This window comes from Gracilinanus agilis, chromosome 2 (assembly GCF_016433145.1).
Source record: "Gracilinanus agilis isolate LMUSP501 chromosome 2, AgileGrace, whole genome shotgun sequence".
Lineage (NCBI taxonomy): Eukaryota > Metazoa > Chordata > Mammalia > Didelphimorphia > Didelphidae > Gracilinanus > Gracilinanus agilis.
The window spans coordinates 343911874-343933714 of NC_058131.1; the positions used below are offsets into that span (position 1 = coordinate 343911874).

Here is a 21841-nt window from a genome sequence, read left to right on the forward strand (position 1 = left end):
AAATATGAAATCATTTGGAAACAAAAGCAGGAACTTGTGAGAGCTGAATCTTGGAACGTTACCCATAGAAGGGACCTTGAAATCACTTAAACGAAGTCCCTCATTTTAGAGAGGAGAAAACAGAGGCTGAAGGGAGGAAATGACTTGGCCAAGGTCAGGCAGTGAGTGGGTGGCAGATTTGAAATCCTAACTCCCAAATCAGAGTTCTCACCAGGCCTATACTCATGAAAAGGCTGATGGAAGGCTTGCTTGTTTCCAGATGCCAAATCACAGCAACAATTTGCTAATGTGTTAGAAAAGTCCTAACTTTGCTTTCTCAGGAAAAAACTTCCTATGGGAAAAGCTGCCAAAGAGGCACTGAGTCTCCCTGGGTCACCTTTCAGGGATAGTCCTGAGGCTCAGGGATGGATCAGGGGCCTTGCATTCACGCTGGTCAATGTAGTAGACCTGTTTCTCACCTGTAGGCCTGTGAATCTCCAAGGAAACTGTTTTGGACTCAGCGAAAGGTAGATTTCAGCAGGCCTGGGATGGACTCATTTAACTCTGGGGAAAGCCAAGCTCCAGGATGCAGGCAGCCTTGGGCCCTGGCCCTTTCCCTTCCTCCCATGATAAATGCTCTAATAGTCTGGCATATCTGACAGACATTATCTGCAAATATGTTCAAGACTCGTGCTCTGGCTGGCTTTTAGGAATCAGTCAGCAATCCATTCTGGGGATAACATCATCCTTTACCAGGGGAAACATTAAAAATTAACCCAGAGGACTTCATATTTTTTCACCAGGAGGAAAGCTGCTATGGTTACCAGATAATGCACAAACTAGGCTGGAATACAGATAAGAATTTTTTTCTCCCCCTCTTAAGAAAGAAAGGAAAAGACCCTGATGATAGGAGAACCAGAGAAATGCCCTATGGGCAAAGTGAATAAAATTAGCATCTGCCAAGCCTCTGGTCTTCATTCGACCTCTGGAAGTTTCATAAACTCCTGAATAATGGGCTAAGAGCCAGCAAGATAGGCTTTCAAGGTAAAGTTTGACTAGGAGCAAAGTTTGACTAGTAGGGTAAAGGTATTGGGGGTATAAAGGAGGAGCTAGATAAGGGTGGTGTGCAGAAAAGAAGCAATGGGAGGGAAGTGTTTTCTCAGAATACATTAATACACACAAGCCCAGCTCTGGGTACCAAACATCTATATGGATGCTGTGAGATTCAGCGCTAATCCAGATGTTTCCCAAACAACTAGATGTATGACATAGGCTGGAAAGAACAATGGTTCCATGGAAAAAATGAACTGGAATGAAGAGAATGTAAGTTCCAATTCTGGTTCAGTCCTCTTCTTATCCTTGAGACCTCTGGAAGATCTGTCCATCTCTCTGGACCTCAAAGGTCTCTTTCATCTTACAGTTCATGATCTTATCTATGAATGACATTATGTAACTATATAAGTATAATCATGAACCCTGCCAGTGGACACAAGGAAGCAGGTAGAAAAATATGTAGCTGTGGTCCAAACTTATGATTCAGTTAAATTCAGGACATCTTGTAGTAGTGGCGACAAATGCCTCACTGATTACCTGTAAGGCAAGCTGAGGATGATCTGTCAAGGAAGCTTCTGTGACTGCTTTAGAATAAAGGAGGTTTGGAATATTAAGCTAAGGCTGATCACAGCTTTGACAACAAGTCTGGAAGAGGCTCTGTATAGCCCCTGGCAATGAAGCTCCCAAGAGAGAGGGCTGATGCTTGGAGAAGAATTCCTTACTCTTAACCAGCTAGGATTTATGGAAACACCTTTCCTCCATTTGCTCATTTGAACCTTTATTACACCTCTGCAAAGGAGGCAGGGGAGAGATGAGATTCTCATTTCACAGAGGAAAGAATTGAAGGTCATTGAGAGGTAAGTGACTTGATTAGGGTCACACAATTAGTGGCAAGTCAAATCAAATCAGCAAGCAAAGATATATTCCAGGCATTGTACAGAGATGGGGATTAAAAGAAAGGGAAAAATAGTCTCTTCTCTCAAGAAGTTCACAATTCAACAGGGGGAGACACATAGACTGTATTCAGGATAAATTGGAACTCATCTCAGAGGGAATATATTAACATTAAGAGGTAGGAGGAAAAGCTTCTTGCTGAAGGTGGCTATATAGGGGCTAGCTGTCCCAGCTCCTATTCTAGGGGCTCTTTCTATGATACCAGGCTTACCAAAAACCAAATGACAATCCTGAGCTGTTAAAGCATGGCTTTCCCAAGAATGATAGTGCCAGAGATGGGAAAAAGCCAGGACCTTGCAACCGAGGTGCCAATGATCAGAACCAACCAAGGCACAGAATCAAAAGGATTATTTGTTATCCAGAACTTTTCTTTAATATTTCAAAAGATCTGCATTTTCATGAATGGTGCTCTCCATGGTCATGAGTATCTACAGACAAAAAGATTTATGACCTGATGGCGAACTCTAGTGATGAAGTTTCTCTGACCTGAGCTAGGCTGGGATGATAGACACATAGTAGTTCATCAGTAGGTCTATTCATAAAACTTGATAGGATCTATCCAAGTTTGGACTCCATTGACAAGGCCATAAGAGCCTTACATCCTGTATGCCACGTGATGGGTAGAGAATTTAGAAATGGCTTCCCAACCAGTAAGGTAACCTCTCACAGAAGTAGGACCTCTTCAGGAGACAGAGGACAGGACTCAGTTCACAAATGTTATCCAAGAGGATCAAGGTTCCACTGGTGGCCCCAACCATCTGGCCTGGCCAATCCAGCCTGCATGAAGAAGGGCAAAGGGGATTAGCTAGAAATCTGCTTACATCCATTAGTGCTGCATTGATGTAATTGCTCGATTCTCCATCCACAGAGATGAGGAAGGGGAGGCAGCGATCAAGAGGCAGGACCTCCATGCTTCGGTTCTTGTCATGATTCCTTGGCAGGAGACCAATGCTGCAGTCTTCTGGCCGGACACGGGGTGTCACAATATTGAGGGTCTGTGGGGGGTGATTATAAAAAATATTTAGAAATCGCAGCCAGACTGAGCAAAGGTCATCAGCTAACTGATATAACAAATGGAATCCCAAGAATGGAGATCCATGATGGGCTCTCTTCACATCTATGGCTCACCACATGCTGTATGCTCCTTTTCCAAAGGAAGTTTGTTGCTTCCTTCTCTGGGTCCTCTCCTGTCTTCCCCCAGCTTTTTTTTTTAACCCCTCCCCCCTTTTTAAACCCTTATCTTCTATGTTAGAATCAACTGGTTCCAAGGAAGAAGAGCAGTAAGGGCTGAGCAGCTGAGGTTAAGTGGCTTACTCAGGGTCACACAACTAGGAAGTGTGTTAGGGCAGATTTAAATCCAGAATATCCCCTCTTCAGGCCTGGTTCTCTATCCACTGAGTCACCTACCTTCCCTTTTTCTCTTTCTTTTACCATTAAAGACTCCTCTGATCAAGTTGATATTTTACAAATGCTTCTCCTCTCTCAACTTCCCACATGCTTGGAATGAGATGGTGTTACTATATATTTGCCTAGGTCTTGTTCAAATTCCATTAAAAAATAAATCATCTGTTAAGCCCCAATAGACCCAATGCTTAGACCATGAGCCCAATTATGCAAAAATATTGTCTGATCTTGGTTTCTAGCTAGGAAATTTCTTAGTTATAACACATGAATGATTATATTTGAAAACAGAAAGGTCACATAACTACAACAGATGGATTTGTTGGTGGTTCTTCCCTACTCATGGATAAGAGCCTAGATCTTAGCTAGCCTTTGTCAAGATATGTGTTGTTGATTATTGGCTCCAGAATGCATCTTTTCTAGGATTTTAAACTTTGAAAGTTCTCAGAAGAATTAGCTCTCATGAAATCTGATATGGTAATATTATTGAATGTAAAGCAAATTGAGCATGAATCTGTACCCTGGCCTCTTGTTGGGGTTGGAGCACATATGTCCTTGCCCAAATACGCATGACCAAATGAATTCATCTCATGGTTGGTAAACAAAATGCTATCAGCTCTTACCTGAAATTCATCTTTTATTTGGCTGGAGTTGGTCTGTGGATCCAGTCTGCTGATGTTATAGTATATTGACCGGAATTCACACACAGGAATGGCAGTGTTGCCACAAAGGCAGGCCTCCAAGATGGCGTCATGGACAAACACATACTGCTCCTGCCAAGCCCAAGGAAAGATACGACATGTGAAACAGCCCCTCATGACCTAACTCAATGAAACCCAAGTAGGAAATCACTTTTGCCATGTAGGTGATATTGAATTAAGTGAGAACTTGGGCTAAAATGAGAAATGCACACATAGTTCATAGTCTATGGTTGTTGGCATATAGAATTAGAAGGACATTTAAGTTTGTCTTCTAGTCCAATTTCTTTATTTTACTGAGGCCCAGAGAACAGAAGCCATTTACTACAACATTGGCAACAAAGAAGAGAAAAGGATTTGAACTCAGGTTGCCTAACTTCAAATCTAGTGCTCCTTATACCACATTTTTCACACACAATTTATCATTGGTGACATGGATGGTTTACAAGATACATCTTTTCATTGTGCTTTGTCTCAGTTACAATTCAATAACCATTGAGATTGGGAACATTTGTTGACAGAAAATATTTGTAAAACTAATTATAATAAGTTTCTCCCTCTAATAAGATTAATGAACACAAAACCTCTTAGTGCTTAGCCCATGTTTGTCTTATGCAGCAGTGACTACCTGTCAAATGCTGGAGAGGGGAGGCTGGGTGACAGGTAGGACTAGACCAGTGATGGAATGCCAGGTATGCCCTGCTCCCCTCTTACTCCACCCAGGGGAGGGAGGAAGCACTGCCATTGGACTGCTGGCTAGGAGAGTGAGTGATGTAGTCAGGTTTGGGGAGAGGGAGAGGGAGAGGTGAGGAGTATAAGCACTCTGCTCCCCTCTATTTAAATGAGTTATGATCCCCTCAAACCTAGAAAAAAAAGCAAAAAAGACCCAACTTACAGGAAAATCCTTTATTTACAGGAAAATATAACCCTCAGGTTAAATGACATCATTCTGCCACATTCACCTCATCAACTTCTAGCCTTCCTGAGGTGGGTATCCTATAAAGTATCCTTTGTAGCAAATGGTCAAGGGTTGAAGTCAGGTTTTAATCAGGATGCAGAGAGAATTGCTACTTCTGACAAGCCACTATTGTGTTTTCCAGAGCTTCTAGCCCACCTGTTCTCCCTCAGGTAGGCACTCCTTCGAATGTAAATGGAACTGGCTAGTAAGAAATGAGGGAATGAAGAATGCAAATTAAGCCCAAATTTGCTTGTGAAAGAAATTGGGGAAGGGAGCTGTAGAATAGCAAAGCTTAGCTTCAGGTTCATAAAATGTATTCCGGAATCACTAGACTACAGTTTTAAACATTTTAAAAATACAGTTGCATCCCCAAATCCCAAAAATACTTTGTATAGTAAAGACACTGGTTGCCTCTGATAGTAAAGACATAAGTTGTTTCTGTCTCACTCAGGGCAAAGGTAATTAAGAGACCATTGTATTTTGAATGGGATGAGCAATCTTGTCCTACAAGGGATTCTTGGGGTGAAGGAAAGGGGAGCAGCCCAGCTGTGCCTCCCTCTGACTTTCTAGTTAAGAACTCTGGCAAACTCTATGCTTCAGGAACAGGTGCACTGGGTCCTTTGGGCATTGGGTCCTTGGAATGCATGCCCACAGAGAGATCTATGTATGCCATCTCTGACACATGTGCCATAGGATCACCATCACAGGACTAGATGATCTCTAAGAGTCCTTCCAATTTGATGAGTATATGAGGTTTGATGTGTATTGCTCATTGTCCAAAACTATCCCTTTATGATGCAAGTGACAAGGATCATTCTTGTTGATGGAAACTTATTGAACTCATAAGAAAAATCAATGTGTACATATTTAATAGCTAATATGTCTTTCTCATTGGATGTGATGAGAGGATGCTTGTTATGAGAGAGAAAGTATTGGATTAGAAGTCAGAGGATTTGGTTTCAAATCTTGCCCATGGTATTACCTATGTGTGCTAAAGTTTCTTCATCTCTAAAATGAGAGGGCAGGTCTACATGGCCTCTGAGGACCCTTCTCATTCTTGATCTAGAATCCTAGATCTTGGGTGACATAAACTTGGGTGACATAAACTTGAGGAGAAAATGTTGGGATTGAGAAAATAAAGATGATTTGAAACATATGGGATATTTGCATGCAGTACAGAAAAAGAAAAAGGCCAGAGATTAAGGAATTTTGTTATATGAGAAAGGGGTATTCCTATTCTAGGTCCATAGTCCTGGCTCTGTAAGAAGAGATATTCCTAGAATGTAGTAAGGACATTGATCAGGCTTAATGAGATAGCCTGATAAAATGGAAAACATACTGTAACTCAGTCAGGAGACCTAGATTCAAGTCTCAGTTCTGACACTAACTCCATGACCATGGCAGCTAGATGGCACACTGGATGTGTGCTTGGAATCAGGAAGCCAACTTCAAATATAGCCTTGGATACCAATTAGCTGTGTGACCCTAGGAAAGTCACTTAACCTCTGCTTGTCTCAGTTTCCTCAATTGTGAAATACAGATAATAATAGCACCTATCTCCCAGGATTACTGTGAGGATCAAATGAAATAATATTTGTAAAGTGCTTAGCATGACATGGTGTGTGGCACATAGAAGGTACTTAGTGAATGCTTCTTGCCTTCTTCCTCTAGGGAAGTAACTTAACTCAAAGACTTAGAGAAGAAGGGATCTCAGGAGCCATCTAGTAAAAGCTTTACCTGAATAATATCTATAGTATTCCTGACAAGTGACCATATAGCTTTTCCTTTAAGACTTCTAGTGCAAACAGAGCCCATCCTGTACTATTCCAAGAAAACCCATTTCATTGGGGGGCAGGTCTAATGCAATGAGTAGGGCACTGGGTTCAAGTCTAACCTCAGGCAATTAACTAGTTAAGTCACTCTGGGCAAATAACTTTGCCACCCTGGTCCTCCTTTTCTTCATCTGTGAAATGGAGGGATTGGGCTCAATGCCTTGTAGGATCTTTAATAGTTCTAAATCTCTGATCCTAAACTCTTAGAACTTTTTCCTAACATTGATAGCAAATCTGTTTCTCTGTCACTGCCTTCTACCCTAGTTCTGTCTCCTGAGTTATAGATGCAAAATTAAAAGGATCCTCAGAGTTTGCCCATGTAGTCTATCCTTCCCATTTTACAGATATATAAACTGAGGCCCATATAAAGTAAGTGACTTCCTTAAGTTCATATAGGTAGTAAGTATCTGAGAAGAGATTTTAACTGAGGTCCTCTCAGTCCAGATCCAAGACTTTTCCCACAGCTAGGCTTCATAAAGCCCTCCAAATGCTTATAGACAGGTCTATTGTCTCTCCTTCCCCAGTATGTTTTTTCTCCATGGTAAATATTTCCGGTTTTGTGGGAAGCCAATAAGAGAATAGATAAAAATCTGAGACTCCTCTTTTGACCCCTTTTGTGATCCTTGTGATTTCTTGTTGAAAAGTATTGTGGCCTTATTGAAAAGCTTTAAGTTCCCATCAAACCTGAATTTAAAGTTAACACTGTTGACACAGCAAGGAATGCTGCTGCCTGTTATAGCCAAGGCCAAGATCCTCCCCAACTTGGCTTTCTGATAAGAACTTAGTCAAAATTCAGCCTTGGCCTTGGTCTATTCTGAAGCCAATGTTTTGTGTTTTGATGTGACATAATTTGTAACTTCTGCGCATCTGCAAAGTTTCGGGGAGGGGGGTGGGTTCTTTTGTGTGAAATGAGTCTTGAAATATATATAATAAACTCCATGCTCCTGGAGCCAGAGCTGGAAGCATGAAGTAAAAGACAATGCCCCTGTCCTGTCCTTATTTCCTTATCAACTAAACTGTCCTTATAAGATTATTAGAGATGATAAATAATGATAAAGAGATCTCCGTAAGGTTTCTTTCTTCCTATGGCATGGTCTCTAGTTCCTGCCCAATCCTGGTTACTCTCCTCTTGCTCAAGAGACCACAACCTTCCAGATGTACATGTGCTCTGATCTCAGTTTCTTCATCTTTTATAGAGGGATGCTCATACTTTGACATGCAAATCTTAAAGGGCTATAGGAATATGAGCTACTACTATTACTTTTTGTAGAAATATGCCTTAGAGTGCCCAACTCCTTCTGCTCTAATGCTGTATGCCCCACACCTTCTGAATTGTAATTGGGTCTTTCCCACACACTTGGAGGAAGAGATGTGAAGATGGCTAGCCTCAGGACATGGGCAAGACATTTCTACTTAATGCATTGGCTTTCCAGACTTCTGTGCATCTGGAAAGGATATCTATGTTAGAGACAGCCACTACTCTCCTGGGGTTCGGAGGCTGGTATTAGATACTGGGGTTACTGATCTTTAAGACCGGTGAACTTACAGAGCAAAGAGAGGGAGGATCCCATGCCCTCTTTGTTGTAGGAAGGCGCCTATTCATGGACACATGAGGAGTAAGAAACAAAATGTTCCTTGACTTGGAGAATGATACTAGCCTAAAGAGATACCCCTAACCTCTGAAATAAGATCATCTTTATAGAATCCTGAATTCAGAGGTATATGGTAGTGTGAAGAATGGCAATAGCTTTGGAATCACAGGACCTGGGTTCAAATCAAGTCTTTAATGTTTATTAATATGTAACCTTAAACACTTAAATCACTTGTACTCCTCCTGCTTTGTTTTTCTCATGAGTAAAATGAGGGGGTTGGACTAAATGGCCTTTGAGATTCTTTCTGGTTCTAGATGCATGAATTTCTAATCTTGTGATAGAGATACAAGCATATTTATTTTCTGTCTTTTTTTACCCCAGACCCTGCAACTTGCCCATTATGTTGCCTCACACCCTGCAGAGAGGACTGGCAGTCCTAGCTGTGATACTTAAACCCCTCCTAGCCTACTCTTCCCACTTGAGTTCCACAGGTTAGATTCAGACAACTTCTCTCTTTGTTCTTCTAAATGCTGGCTCTGTATGCCTGGGGAGAGGTCCTGGAAGGCAGATAGAAAGGAAGACTCAACAAAGGATTAATTCTAGGAATAGGCAAAGAGTCTCATGAAGAAAAACTGAGAGCAAAGAGTGTTTCCAATAACTGAGAAATGGCTGAATGATTTGTATCTGAATAATATGTGTTGTTATTATGTCATTACATATAAGAATACAAAAATGTTTAAAGAAACTTGAGAAGACTTGTATCTACTGATGCTGAGTGATGGTAAGTAGAGGCAGGAAAACAGTCTGAGGGCTACAAAGGAAAACAACACTGAAAGACTTTTGATTATGATTGATGCAGCAACCAAGTCATAATTTTGGAGGACTGATGGTAGATCACGTCTCCCATTTCTCAGCAGGGAAGTAGTGAACTTCAGGTGAGAAACAAGGCACATATTTTCAGCTGTGGCCATAGAGTGGTTTGTTTTGTTTAACTGTACCTATTAGTTAAAAGAGATGGTTCGATTAGGTGAGAGGGGAGAGGGATAGTCACATCAGGAAGCAGCAGATATCTTTTTAAAAGTCATAATAAAACTTTTTTTAATGAGAGAAAGGAAGTATATGTAGGATCATGGTAGACAAAAAAGACCACCAGAATGGAAGACAGGAGAGTTCTGCTCAAGACTCAACTCTAGAACTTGCTAGATATTTGAACCTGGGAAAGCTACTTAACCTCACAGGTCCCTCATCTACAAAATAAGAGGCTCATACTAGATGGCCTCTACATGCAAGGCATTGTGCCAAGTGCTGGTGTCATAAGGAGGGTGGGGGGGACTGTCTCTCTAAATCCTTTAACCTTGTGACAACTGTATACAGGAAAATGATGCCATAGGAGGTACACAGCCCAAGATACACAAGATCAGCTATCCGGAGACATGAGTTTGCATTCCGTCTTGTTCAGCAATCATTGGCAAATATGGCTCCTGAAAGATTATGCTGCATTAGAGAAGGGCACATATTGTCTCAATTTATTGAAAAAGAGAAGAGAACAAATTAAAAAAAATAAAAAGCCCCAAACCTAAACCCTGAAGACTAGTAAGCTTGACTTGTATTCCTGGTAAAATTCTAGAACATTATTAAGGGAATGATATATGAGCTCTCAGAAAGGGAAGCAGTGATCACTAAAAACCAGCATGGCTTCATCAAGAGCAGGTCATGCCAGACTAACCTCATTTCCTTTTTTGACAGGATAATTAGACTGGTAGATTGGGGGATGCTGAAGACATAGTATACTTAGATTATAGCAAAGCATTTGGCAAAGGCTCTCCTTCTCTGCTTGTCGATAAGTTCTGGGCTACTGGACAGGGCAGTAAGGTGACCTGGCTGAATGACAGGACCCAGAGAGGAGTCCTTAATGGCTTATATTCATTAGGAGGGAGGCTTCTAATGGATCTCTAAGGCCCTAGGGATCTCTGAGGTATGGCCCTGTGCTACTATTGTCCATGCCAATTGGTGGCCCAGATGAAGAGATGATACGTTGGTCAAATATGCAGATAATTCAGAGTTTAGCAACCAGATCCCCAAAGATTTTGACCAACTAGATTAGTGGGCTAAATCAAATCAGACCAAATTTAATAGGGTAAAGTGCAAAGAGCTTATAGACAAATGACTACTTGGTGGTGTGAAGGGGAATTTTTGTTCGGGTACCAACTGGAGTAGAGGCCTTCCAAGTTTCCTTCTATCTCACACAATTTGTGACTTTTCTGATTCTGTATCTTCAATAGCTCCAAGACTTTGGGCAAATCATTTTCTCTCTTAGAACCTTGATTTCCTCATTAGTAAAACAGGAATAACAATACTCCTCCAGTAGGCTTCATGGACTTGGTGTTAAGTGCTTTATGACCATCAAGCTTTATGTAAGTTAATAAAGATGATGATTATGATGAGGAAGGGGATGAAGATGAGGATGATAGACTGATCTCAGCGTATTGTTGAAGGGGAAGTCGTAGTGGTAACTTGCTGTCTCCAAATACACCTTCCTTTTCCCGTGCTCAGAGAAGGCTGTTTGCATGTTTGACAAACACATCTGTCTCCATAGTTAGAAGGATAAGAGAAACAGATGGATGAAATGGGCAGAAAATGGTTTTCAATCATCCTTTACTTACTGATTGACTGCCAAACAGATCTGATCAACCCTGAAGAACTCAGTTACTTAGAACAGCTAAAAAACTCAGACCATTTAGTGACTGTGTAAATACAGTCTAGATCTTACCCAGACTCTCTTGTGACTTAATTTTTCTTTTCTTAAAGTAAAACCAAATCAATATCATCTTGAGTGGCTCAAGCTAAAGGCAAGAATTCTGTTCACTGCCTATTAAAGTTCACACCGATGTTGCCGACATTGACTATTTTTGGGCTAAACTCAGGCCAAGGCAAGGTTGTGAGAGCCAAGAAAGGTAGTTTTTATTTACTTAAGATTCTGTGAGATCTGTAGAGAGCTTTATTCCAGCTCTGCCAGGCATCATCTGTGTGGCCTTGGTATACTTAAAGGTACTGTGCTTTAATGTTTCATGTGCTATAATTGGTGTCAGGAGATCTGAGTTCAAATCCTACTGCTGATACTTCTGAGGTATATGATCTAGGTTAAATTAATAGTATCTTCATTTCCTCAGCTAGTTAGGGGAGGTGGTGATGGTGGTTTGTCTAGACCTTTGATGTCAGTGAACTAAGAGTGACGACTTTGTGCAACTCTGTTTCACTTAAATTCAACTCATGCTCAAGTCAAGCCATCACCTCATGGTGTCATTTATCCTCTGTAAATGAAGGCTGAACAATAACAATTCCCTCCACTGATGCAGATAGGCAACTCCTTAATAATGAACTGTCTTACAGAGTTGCCATGAGCTCTTGGAAGTTAACTGATTTTCCCAAGGTCACATAGCTGATATCTGTCAGAGGCCATGGTCAATAAGGATCCTGAAATTTAGAGACCACTGATATTATTTGTGGGGGGTGGATAGAGTGATAGAGCTCGAGTCAGAAAGATTTTGAGAGAGTAAGGAAGAACAATGAGTTAACTTAATTATGTTTAGTCAAGGCACTCAGCCTGGTCTTCTCTGGGGATGACTAGGAGAAGTTTGGAGAGAAGGCAAAGTGGTGATGGATGAAATGGCCTCTAACCTTGCACTTTCTTGGCAATGTAGTTGGAAAAAGCTGGTGCATGTCCAAGGGCTCCAAGCATTCCCATACTGATGGAATCCAAGCAAGACCATTTTGTTCTCTCAGAAGTCAGTCTGAATTCTGCTCTCAGTCTTTTATCACTGACTCTACGATGTAATTATGTGTCTCTGACAGGACTTTTTAATTTTGCCATGAAAATGAGAGGTCAAGGGAGTGTGATGCTTTATCATCACCTTTTTACCGATCTGGAGAAGTCAACGTAGCTGACATTCCATTATTCACAATAGAAAAAGGTATCAGTGAAAAAAGCATTTTCTTATGCTGAGTTCTTCTGGGACCCTTTTCTTATTTGGACTCCAGACCCCCTGAATTTTCATCACATTTGCTGCTACTGTACATCCCCACATCGGCATTAAATAGACTCAGTTTACTCTGATTAATAGCTAGGTATTGTCTCTACTGCTGTAACTAATCAGTGGTTCACCATATGTTGCTACTGGGAACTTAATGAATGCAATCTTCGTGGAGAGCTACTGAGATCTTCCGATGAAGAGGAATTGCAGGCTACATCATAAATTAGTAGTTTACATTTTTAACATCCTAGGATCAGAGAATCATAACTCTGGAGCTGGAAAGGGCATTGGATTTCCACTAGTCCAAACTGTTCCTTTTATATCTGGGGAAATTGAGTGCCAGGGAGGTCATGATTTGCCCAAGGTAACACAGGTAGTGAATGGCAGAGCTGAGATTTGGACTCAACTCCTCTGTCTCTTAATTCAGCATACTTTCTTCAGCACCACTTTGGCTTGAGTTACTTTGGAAATTTTAATATATCAATGTGTACAAGACAGAATGGAGAAGGGAGACAAGAAGGGCTGAGACACCACCTAATCCTAACAGAATACTGTAGCTGACAATTTGAGAGGTAATGAGATTTGAACTATAATAAGCAGTGGTGGCAACTGAGGGGGGGTAGTATGAGATTGTGGAGGAAAATGACACGTTTCACAAAGCTTAGGTTCTCTTTTGAAGAAAAGCAGATGGCACAGTGGATAGAGTCAGGAAGCCTCATCTTCCTGAGTTCAAATCTGGCTTCAGATACTTACTAGCTTTGTGATCTTGGGCAAGTCACTTAACTCTGTTTGCCTCCCTTTCCTCTCTGTAAAGTGGAGATGGAAAAGCAAGTAGCAAATCACTCTAGTATCTTTGCCAAGAAAACCCCAAATAGGGTCATAAAGAGTCAGACTCAACTGAAATGACTGAACAACATTAAATGTTCCTTCCATCTTTCTTTCCTCCCTATTTCTTTCCTTCGTTAAAAAAAAAAATTGAATGAGGCACTTTAGGAAACTGTATTCTGTTCTATTATGCCAGTATCCAGTAAGAGAGTGCTTTTTAACCATGTGCTGTTGTTTTTAGGTGTATTTCACCACTGGTGTGGAACTTGCTCTGAAGTATCCCAGGGATGGATCAGTCATATTTTCCAGAATTTCTCGGAGAATGGTGAGATGAGGCCCACCTCACACTGCCCCACTGAACTATGCTTACAGGACCTATCCCCAGTGTTCTTTCAGTAAATTATAATAGCAAACATATTATAGCATTTCAAATTTTGCAAAGCACTTTTCAAATATTGTTTCATGGAATCCTCACAACAACCCTGGGAAGAAAGTGCTATATATAATTACCATCCCCAAACTAAAGATGAGGAAGATGAGGAATGGAGAGATAAAGTAATTGGTCCAGGGCCAACCACAAAGAAAGTACACTAGGCTGGATTGGAACCCAGTTCTTCCTAACTCCAAGCCCAGAGCCCCATCCACTACGCCGCCTCCTAAGTCATGATATTGAGCACAGCAGATAAAAGTTTTCAAAAATACTTTATCTACATTGTCTTACCAGAGCCTCCCTATAACCTTGTGACAGAGCTCCTTTTGATACAATTATTCTTGTTTTATCTATGAGAATGCATGGGAGGCAGAATAAGACCCCAGGAGAACTTCTTGTGAAGATGGTTACTCAACACTTTACTAGAGATTTTCAGTGATGGGGAACTTATTACCTCATGAGATCAGGGACCCAGTTCTATTGCTGAACAGCTCTGATGATAAGAAAGTGTTTCACAACTGCATGATCACATGGTTCGATGGGACTATGATTGGGGATGTAAACTCTAAATGATCACCTCAGTGCAAATATTAATAATATGGAAATAGGTCTTGATCAATGACACATGTAAAACCCAGTGGAATTGCTTGTCAGCTCCAGGAGGGGGGAGAGAGTAGAGGAAGGAAAGAACATGAATCACGTAACCATGAAAAAATATTCTAAATTAATTAATTAATTAATTAATTAAACTTATTTTTAAAAAAAATGTTTTTCCTTCTAAAAACTTTCTGTTGTTTTTCCTTCAAAGAATTTTTTGAAGGTGAAAGTTTAATGCAAACATTTAGTGTGTATGTGTGTGTGTATCTTCTGTTGCCCATTCTTCATCTATATAAGATTCTAGCATATTTAAAAATAGTTTGAAATCATAGACTTTTAGAGAAAGGAAAGAAATAATAGATCATTTTGAAAAGAAATATTCTAGGTGGGGCCAGGTAATTTCTTCTCATTGCTAGTAGAAAATTAATCACATCTCATTAAGCTTCCATAGGGAAGTAGATATCTACCTTTCTATTCCACTTGGAAATCCTCACATTTTTTCAGATAAAAGTAAAAGAGCTTCAGAAAGTAAATGACTCATACAAAAGCACCCCATGCATGAGGAACAGAGTTTGTACTAGATCCTAGGTCTTATGACTCTCAATCCTAGGCTACAATAGGCTGCCCACTCCCAGTGAGCTCCCCTTTGTAGAGTGAATTCAGTAAGATTCTTCAATTCTTTGGATGAAACAACAATTCTGAATGTTGATTTTTACCCCATTCTGGAAATTTCTTGGCCACAGGCTAAGATTGAATTGTGCATCTGGGTTTGTCATCTCCAATAGATATAAGTAAACTTACCTCTGTTTGTACCAGATTGACCCTTTGGGATCGGAGCTCTCGCACACAATTGAATATATCCACCACGCCTTCGTTTTCTGCCATGTCAAGCATGATATCAATGGCGATGAAACAACCCGTCCTCCCTGCACCAGCACTAGAAGAAAAGATGTATTTGGCATTACTAGATCTCATAGACTATAAGCTTCTTGAGGGCAAGACTCATTCAAATCTTTGTAATTCTAGTACCTACCACATTATCTGGTCTGGTAAGTATTTAATAAATACACGCTCAGCCTTTTGGCCATAATAGCACAAGGGCAGAACTATTTGCATGGTATGCAAGTGGGAGAAAAATGGAAAGACATATGGAAAGAGAAAAAAAGCAGAGAAAAAATGAGGGAGAGAGAAGGATATGGACAGAGAAGGATGGAACAAAAGCCTGTCATATTTGATAGTGAAAGGAAATGTCATTTAGAGGACAGGATTCCATGGTAATCAGGTTTTCACCCCCACCCCCACCCTTCCATTGCTGTGACCTTGGAAAAAATACATCTCATTTTCTATCAGCAAAATGTGAATGCTAAGTGGTCGAAGAATCTTAGTGGAGAAACTTAGCCAGAAACTAGTGGAAATGAGGGTAAGTTTAACCTAGTCTTTTTTGACACTCAATACATATGCCAAACAAGTGCTTAAGCACAAAATGTCAAGAGTTTAAATGAGACCCTACTTCCCACACTAGAGACTTCTCAGACCTAAGTGTGATTTTAAACATCATTATATTGATGAGTTAATTGTACTGAAACATGGATACAAGGAACCCATTTTCCATAAATAAATGTGGTTATAAAAATGAAAGGCATCTGGACAATAGGGGAGAAGGTTAAGTATATTTTCATGTTAGCTAAATTTTAGTCCACATTCATTTGCTTCTCTTAGGGAAACAGCTGGAGTCTACAGTGTAAAAATGAAATACACACAGAAAGGATGCGTAAAGAAAAGAGAAGAAATATAAGCTGGTCATAAAGCCAAGGAGTATAAAAATCCAGAAATACTGCCCAATGGGGACATTTCAATGATCTTGAATCAATAGAGTTTTGTCAAAAGCCAACATACAGAAAATAGATTTTTCATTTGCTGTGGAACTTCATTGTTGGAAATGAATAGGATTGGACCTCTATCTTCTGCAATGTGGGAAGCCCACTCCCCTTTGGGGACTCACTGAGCTGTAGCTTACCTATCAGGGAGGAAAAGGAAGCATCTGGCTCTTTCCATGAGTCTCCTCAGAACACTCTACAATTGTTTACTTAGATCTGAAAATTCTGATGTGGCTGAGGTAACATCTTTGAAGCTACATGCAAGGATGTGTTAGTATTACTCTTCAGGTCTTTAAAAAAGGGAGAAGTAAAAATATCTATCCCAAAGTCTTCATCAATGTCCCATGTAGTAAATAGTCCTCATTTCAAAGGTGTGAGAGAAGAGTTGGGAACCCTCCTACTAAACCAGGCATCTTGAATTAGTTGAGTCAACCTTGAAAGTGGTACAGGTGATTACAAATAACTCATATTGGTGGGACACTTCAAAATTTACAAAGGGATTTTTCTTCTTAACCTTGAGAGATGAAGAAATTAATGTTTAGCAAAGTTAAGGATTTGTTCAAGGGCATAGAGTTAGGAAATTCCATAGTCAGAATTCAAATTCAGGTCTTCTGATTCTAGGTCAGATATTGTATACCCATGACACTCCCTCTCTAGGATAGCAGGACCAAGAAAACGTGAATATCTATGCATGTGCTTGGAAGTAGTTGTATGCTTGCATCAGGTGTGCCTTTCTCATTAAAGGCAGTCCAACTAACTTATAAAAATTAGTAGTAAGTTTGCTCGGGTGCTAGTGATCTGATCTTAATTTGTCTTTCCTATAGCATCTTTGTTAGAATGAGTCAGGCAAGTTGCAAATTTGTCGATGAAAGCTCTTGCCTGCATCATCCTGGGAAAACTGTTATTGATTATTCTTTGTGAATTTTATTATTCCCAATTGTCATGGCCTTAATGTGAACATGAGAGAACAGAGAATCCTGGTGGGGTAATCCAAGTGCCTCTATTCCAATATAAGGAGCAGGAAGGATCAAGGGATCCAGCTTGAGTTAGTTAGATTGTTTAAAGAAGCAGTTGAGTATGAACTGTGATCTCTAGCCTGACTATGTGTCCTTAAAGTTCTATCTGTCTCCTCTTCCAAAAAACTACATCCAGGTAAGGAAGTGCTATGTTAGGTATTATCCTAATTTATCTGATTTGGTTCTCAAAGAAAGAACACTGGGAGAGGAGTCTGGTATTGTAGTGGTTCTATCACTAACTTGTATGACTGAGGAAAGGTTTAAGCTCCCCCTCTTTGGGCCTCAACTTCCTTATCTGTAAAATAAGGCGGCTAGATTAAATGGTGTCTTAAGTAATTTCAAGTTCAGACACTCTAAGATTATGACTTTGGACTCATCCAATAAATTTCCTCTTCACTTGACTGGTGTGGACATAGCTTGAGAAATACTGAAATATTTTAATCTCTGCAGGAGTGGTTCCCAGATCTGCTGACTAAAACCAAATCATTTTGGAACACAGTCCAGAAGTTTCTATTAAGTACTTACTATGTGCTGGGCAATGTGTTAAGTGACAGGGACTGAAAGAAAGAAGAAAGATGATTCCTACTCTTAAGGAGTTTGCCCAAGAGATAATCTGCAAAGAACTATGTACAAATCAGTAGCCTTTTATGGATCATAGACCGCTTTGACCATCTGGTGAAACCTATAAATTTCTTCTCAGAATGAAGTTTTTGAATATATAAAATGAAATCTAAATGGTTACAAAAGAAGTCAAAGGCTAATGAAAATAAAGATGTAATTATTTTACTTTCAAATTCATAGACTCTCAGACATTCTTCTTTTTTCTTTTTTTTTTTTTCAGAGAAACCTGAAAAGATTTGTATGAACTGATAAAAATAAAGGTAATAGGATTAGGAGAATAATATATACAATAATACTGTGCAGATAATATATACAACAGGGGAATGATACATATAACAACATTGTACAACAGTTTAAAAAGACTTAAAGACTCTATAGAACAGGCTACCTACCCACTGGCAGAGACAGGATGGCCTCAGGGAAGAAACATTCACTCATTCAATTTAGTAGGCAATGAAAATTAAACTCATTAAAGTACTGAAGCATTAAAGGATATTGAAACTTTTTTTTTCTTTTGAAAATGGCCAAGGTGGAATTTGTTTTGCTTGCTTATAAATATTTGTTACCAGAGTCTTGTTTTTTTCATGTGTTTGCATGTCAGGGGGTGAAAGGTAGGGAAGTAGAAAGGAAAGAATATAATTTTGTGACATTTGAAAAAGTAAAATTTAAGAAAAAGAAAACCATAATAGTACTGGCTGGGTTAACTAATATTTTGGATTATCTCATCGCAGTTGGGCCCTCACAACCATTTGTCAGCCCTTTTATACTTCCCTAATTGACTCTATACCACTTTCCTCAGAATAGCTATCTGTCTTTTTTTTCTGTCTTCAAGTCCTCTTCCTAAATACTTATTCAACCCAAAGCTTTTGTAATGTTGCTCTTTCTTGGTGCTGTTCCTCCCTATCTGGCCATTTCACAGATAATCATTCTCCATCTCCTTCCCACTAAGTATGATTCCCTTCTCTTCCCTGAAATCTTCCAGTGGATCCTGGCAGGGTCTGTGGTACCCAGATAACAAGCTCTGGTGTAACAGAAAGGTTGCTCTGTGTTTTCTGTGACCTCTTGAAAGAAGGCCAGAAGAAAGGCAGTGTATATCACAGCAGCGAAGAGCTCGAATGTTGGAAGGGATCTGGAATAAGCAGACTGACCCATATGGGAGAGCTTTGTAGGAAGCTGGTGTTGGAGGGGCATAGGATAGAGCAGCTAATTCAGCCCCTTCACTTATAGAGGAGAAACTCAAACCTAAAAGGAGGAGCTGACTTGCTCAAGGTCACATAGCTAGGAAGTGGTAGGGCTGGCACTTGTGACAGTTTAGCCAGTGTCCTCTAAGGAGGAACGGGAAAGAGAAAGGACGGAGAAGGAAACAAGCATTTATTAAGAGCTTACTAGATGCCAATGCCATTCCTAAGTATTTACAGATATTATTTTATTTAATCCTCACAACCACCCTGGGAGATTGGTGCTATTTTTATCCTCACTTTACAGATGAGGAAACTGAGGCAGACAGCAGTTAAGAGACTTGCCCAAGATTACACCACCAGGAAGAGCCTGAATTCATGTCTTCCTGACTCCAAATCCAGAGCTCTACCCACTGTGCTACCAAGCTGCCAATGAAACAATGGAAAGAGTGACAAAGAAGGCACCTGAGAGGGAAGGAGAGAAGCAGCTGAGAAACCAGACATACCTGCAATGTACCACTATAGGTCCTGCCTCAGGAGGGTTGAGGAATTTCACCTGCCGGACGAAGCCCAGGAGACCGGTGGCATAGCACGGAACCCCGTGGTCAGGCCAGCTGGTGAAGTGGAACAGCCGGATCTCACGGATCTCATGGTAGCCTTTCTGAGGAGAAAACACAGCCTGTGTCTTCTTTCATTCACTATGAGACACATCATTGTCCTCCTCCCAGCCCCAGCCATGACCACCCTCTAGCTGCTTCTGCCAAGAAACTAGGATGGAAAATACAAGGACTGGGCTCAGGGAAGTGACAACGATAACAATAGCCATAATAATTAATAATAAAGATAATGTAAAATGATGAGCATTTATATATCACTTATTCTGTTCTAGGTACTACGCTAAGCACTTCACAATTATATTATTTGATCTTTACGACAAACCCATTTTACAGATAAGGAAACTGAGGCAGACAGAGGTAAAGGGATTTTCTCAGAGTCACACTGTATTAAATGTAGGAGTCCAGACTTGAATTCAGTACTTCCTGACTCCAGTCCAGAGCTCTAGTCACTGTACCATGTAGCTGCCTCACTAGAAATCTTCTTAGGAAATATCTTCCAAGGCTGAACTAATCACTACTTTGGAAGTTGTAATATTGTTATTATAGTTGCCCATATTTACATAGAACTTCAAGGTTTACAAAATGCTTTTTTTTACTGCAGCCTTGCTAAATGGACAGGCTTACATGCAACCACTACTATCCCAAATGTATAAAGGATGGGACTAAGACTGAATGAGAGCTTCAGTGACTTGTCCAAGAATATAAAACACTTGAGGGGCAGGATTCAAGCTCAGATCACTTGATCCCAAAGTCAGACATTTTATAATCCATCCTTCTAGTGCTCATTTAAGTGCCTATTATTGTTGGTACCATTCTAGGAGCTTACCTTCTACTGGAGAGAAACACGCACACAGATAAATAAATATTAAATACATACAAAGTGAATATAAACAATTGTGGGGAAACAGCATATACATACCTATCTACAATAATATGCATGTACCATGTAAAATTTAATGAAAAGGTAAGCTGAGGCGATTCTCCAAGCAAGATGACATTATTAACAAAGACACAATTAGCTGTAGATGAATGGGTCAGTGGCTTTTCTCATTTTATACCAAAGATCCTGAGCAGAGAGAGCTCCCCTTTTAAAACTTTTGGGGATTATAGAATTGAGAACAGACCAGGGTAGCTGACATTAGCTTCAGGGAACGATATGCCTGGCTAGAAGTCTGGTAATGGGGGCTAGCAACAACCTCTTCCTTACTTCTCTGTGCCTATGAAATTCTCACTTGAGTCCAGGTATGAGGTCAAAAAACATCAAACCAGTCCCTTTTATTTAGTTTTATTTTATTTTTAAATTTTTACTTAATTAATTAATTTAGAATATTTTTCCATGGCTACAAGATTCATGTTCTTTCTCTAGCTCCCCCAAACCACTCCTATAGCTGATGTGCAATTCAGTTTTTTTTAAATTTTTTTATTTAATTATTTAATTTTAAAATTTCTCTTCTTTAAATTTTATTTATTTAATTAATTTGAACTAGTCCTGTTTAGACAGCAAACCAGATATCCTTGAAGGATGACTTGGTGGTATAAAGATACTAGACCAGACTCCCTTGGGTTCACCTGTATCACCTAAGGATAGTTAAATTCCTTGAGGCAAGAATAGATCAGCGATTAGCAGGAGAGCTGGATTTCTAAAATTAACCCATTACAAGCCAGCTGAATTCTGAACTAAGCTCAGTGCCAAAGAACCATGACTTAAGCAATTATTGGACCAAAGCAGTTATAGAACAAAATCAATCATTTATAAAAAGGATCAATAAATAAATGAAACAAGATCAATCTTAGTGATCTCAAATGTGTGTATACATGTGCATGGTCTAGGATATGATCAAGCTGGGATATTGTTTTGCTTGATTACACGTATTTGTAATAGGTTTCATTTTCTTGCTTTTACAATGGAGAAGGGAAAGCAAGAAGGAAAGAATTATAACTGAAACTAATGTGAAATTTAACAAAAAAGAAAACAGATATCAAAATTGTTAAACAACAACAAAAAAATAAAAAAAACTCAAAAGATCTAATGATTTTTGAGACCCACAAAAAAATAAAGCACTAGCAAGGAAGGAGTTTGAACACCTCAGGCCCTGCCTGAGTCTTTAGACCACCCTCAGAATGGGGATTTCTAATCCCCGGTTCATCCTCCAGTATATCAACAACTTCAGCTTTGGAAAGG

At 39.9% G+C, this 21841-nt stretch overlaps 1 protein-coding gene across 1 annotated transcript in view; it reads right to left on the reverse strand.

Moving 5' to 3' along the window:
* PTPRT (protein tyrosine phosphatase receptor type T) overlaps window positions 1-21841 on the reverse strand; it is an 846734-nt gene that overhangs the window by 18894 nt on the left and 805999 nt on the right. Inside the window, exons 23-26 of the mRNA XM_044659804.1 lie at window positions 19549-19703; window positions 15152-15287; window positions 4011-4160; window positions 2808-2981 (exon numbers count right to left, since the gene is read on the reverse strand). Coding sequence (XP_044515739.1) covers window positions 2808-2981; window positions 4011-4160; window positions 15152-15287; window positions 19549-19703 — 615 coding nt within the window. The remainder of the gene's footprint in view (window positions 1-2807; window positions 2982-4010; window positions 4161-15151; window positions 15288-19548; window positions 19704-21841) is intronic.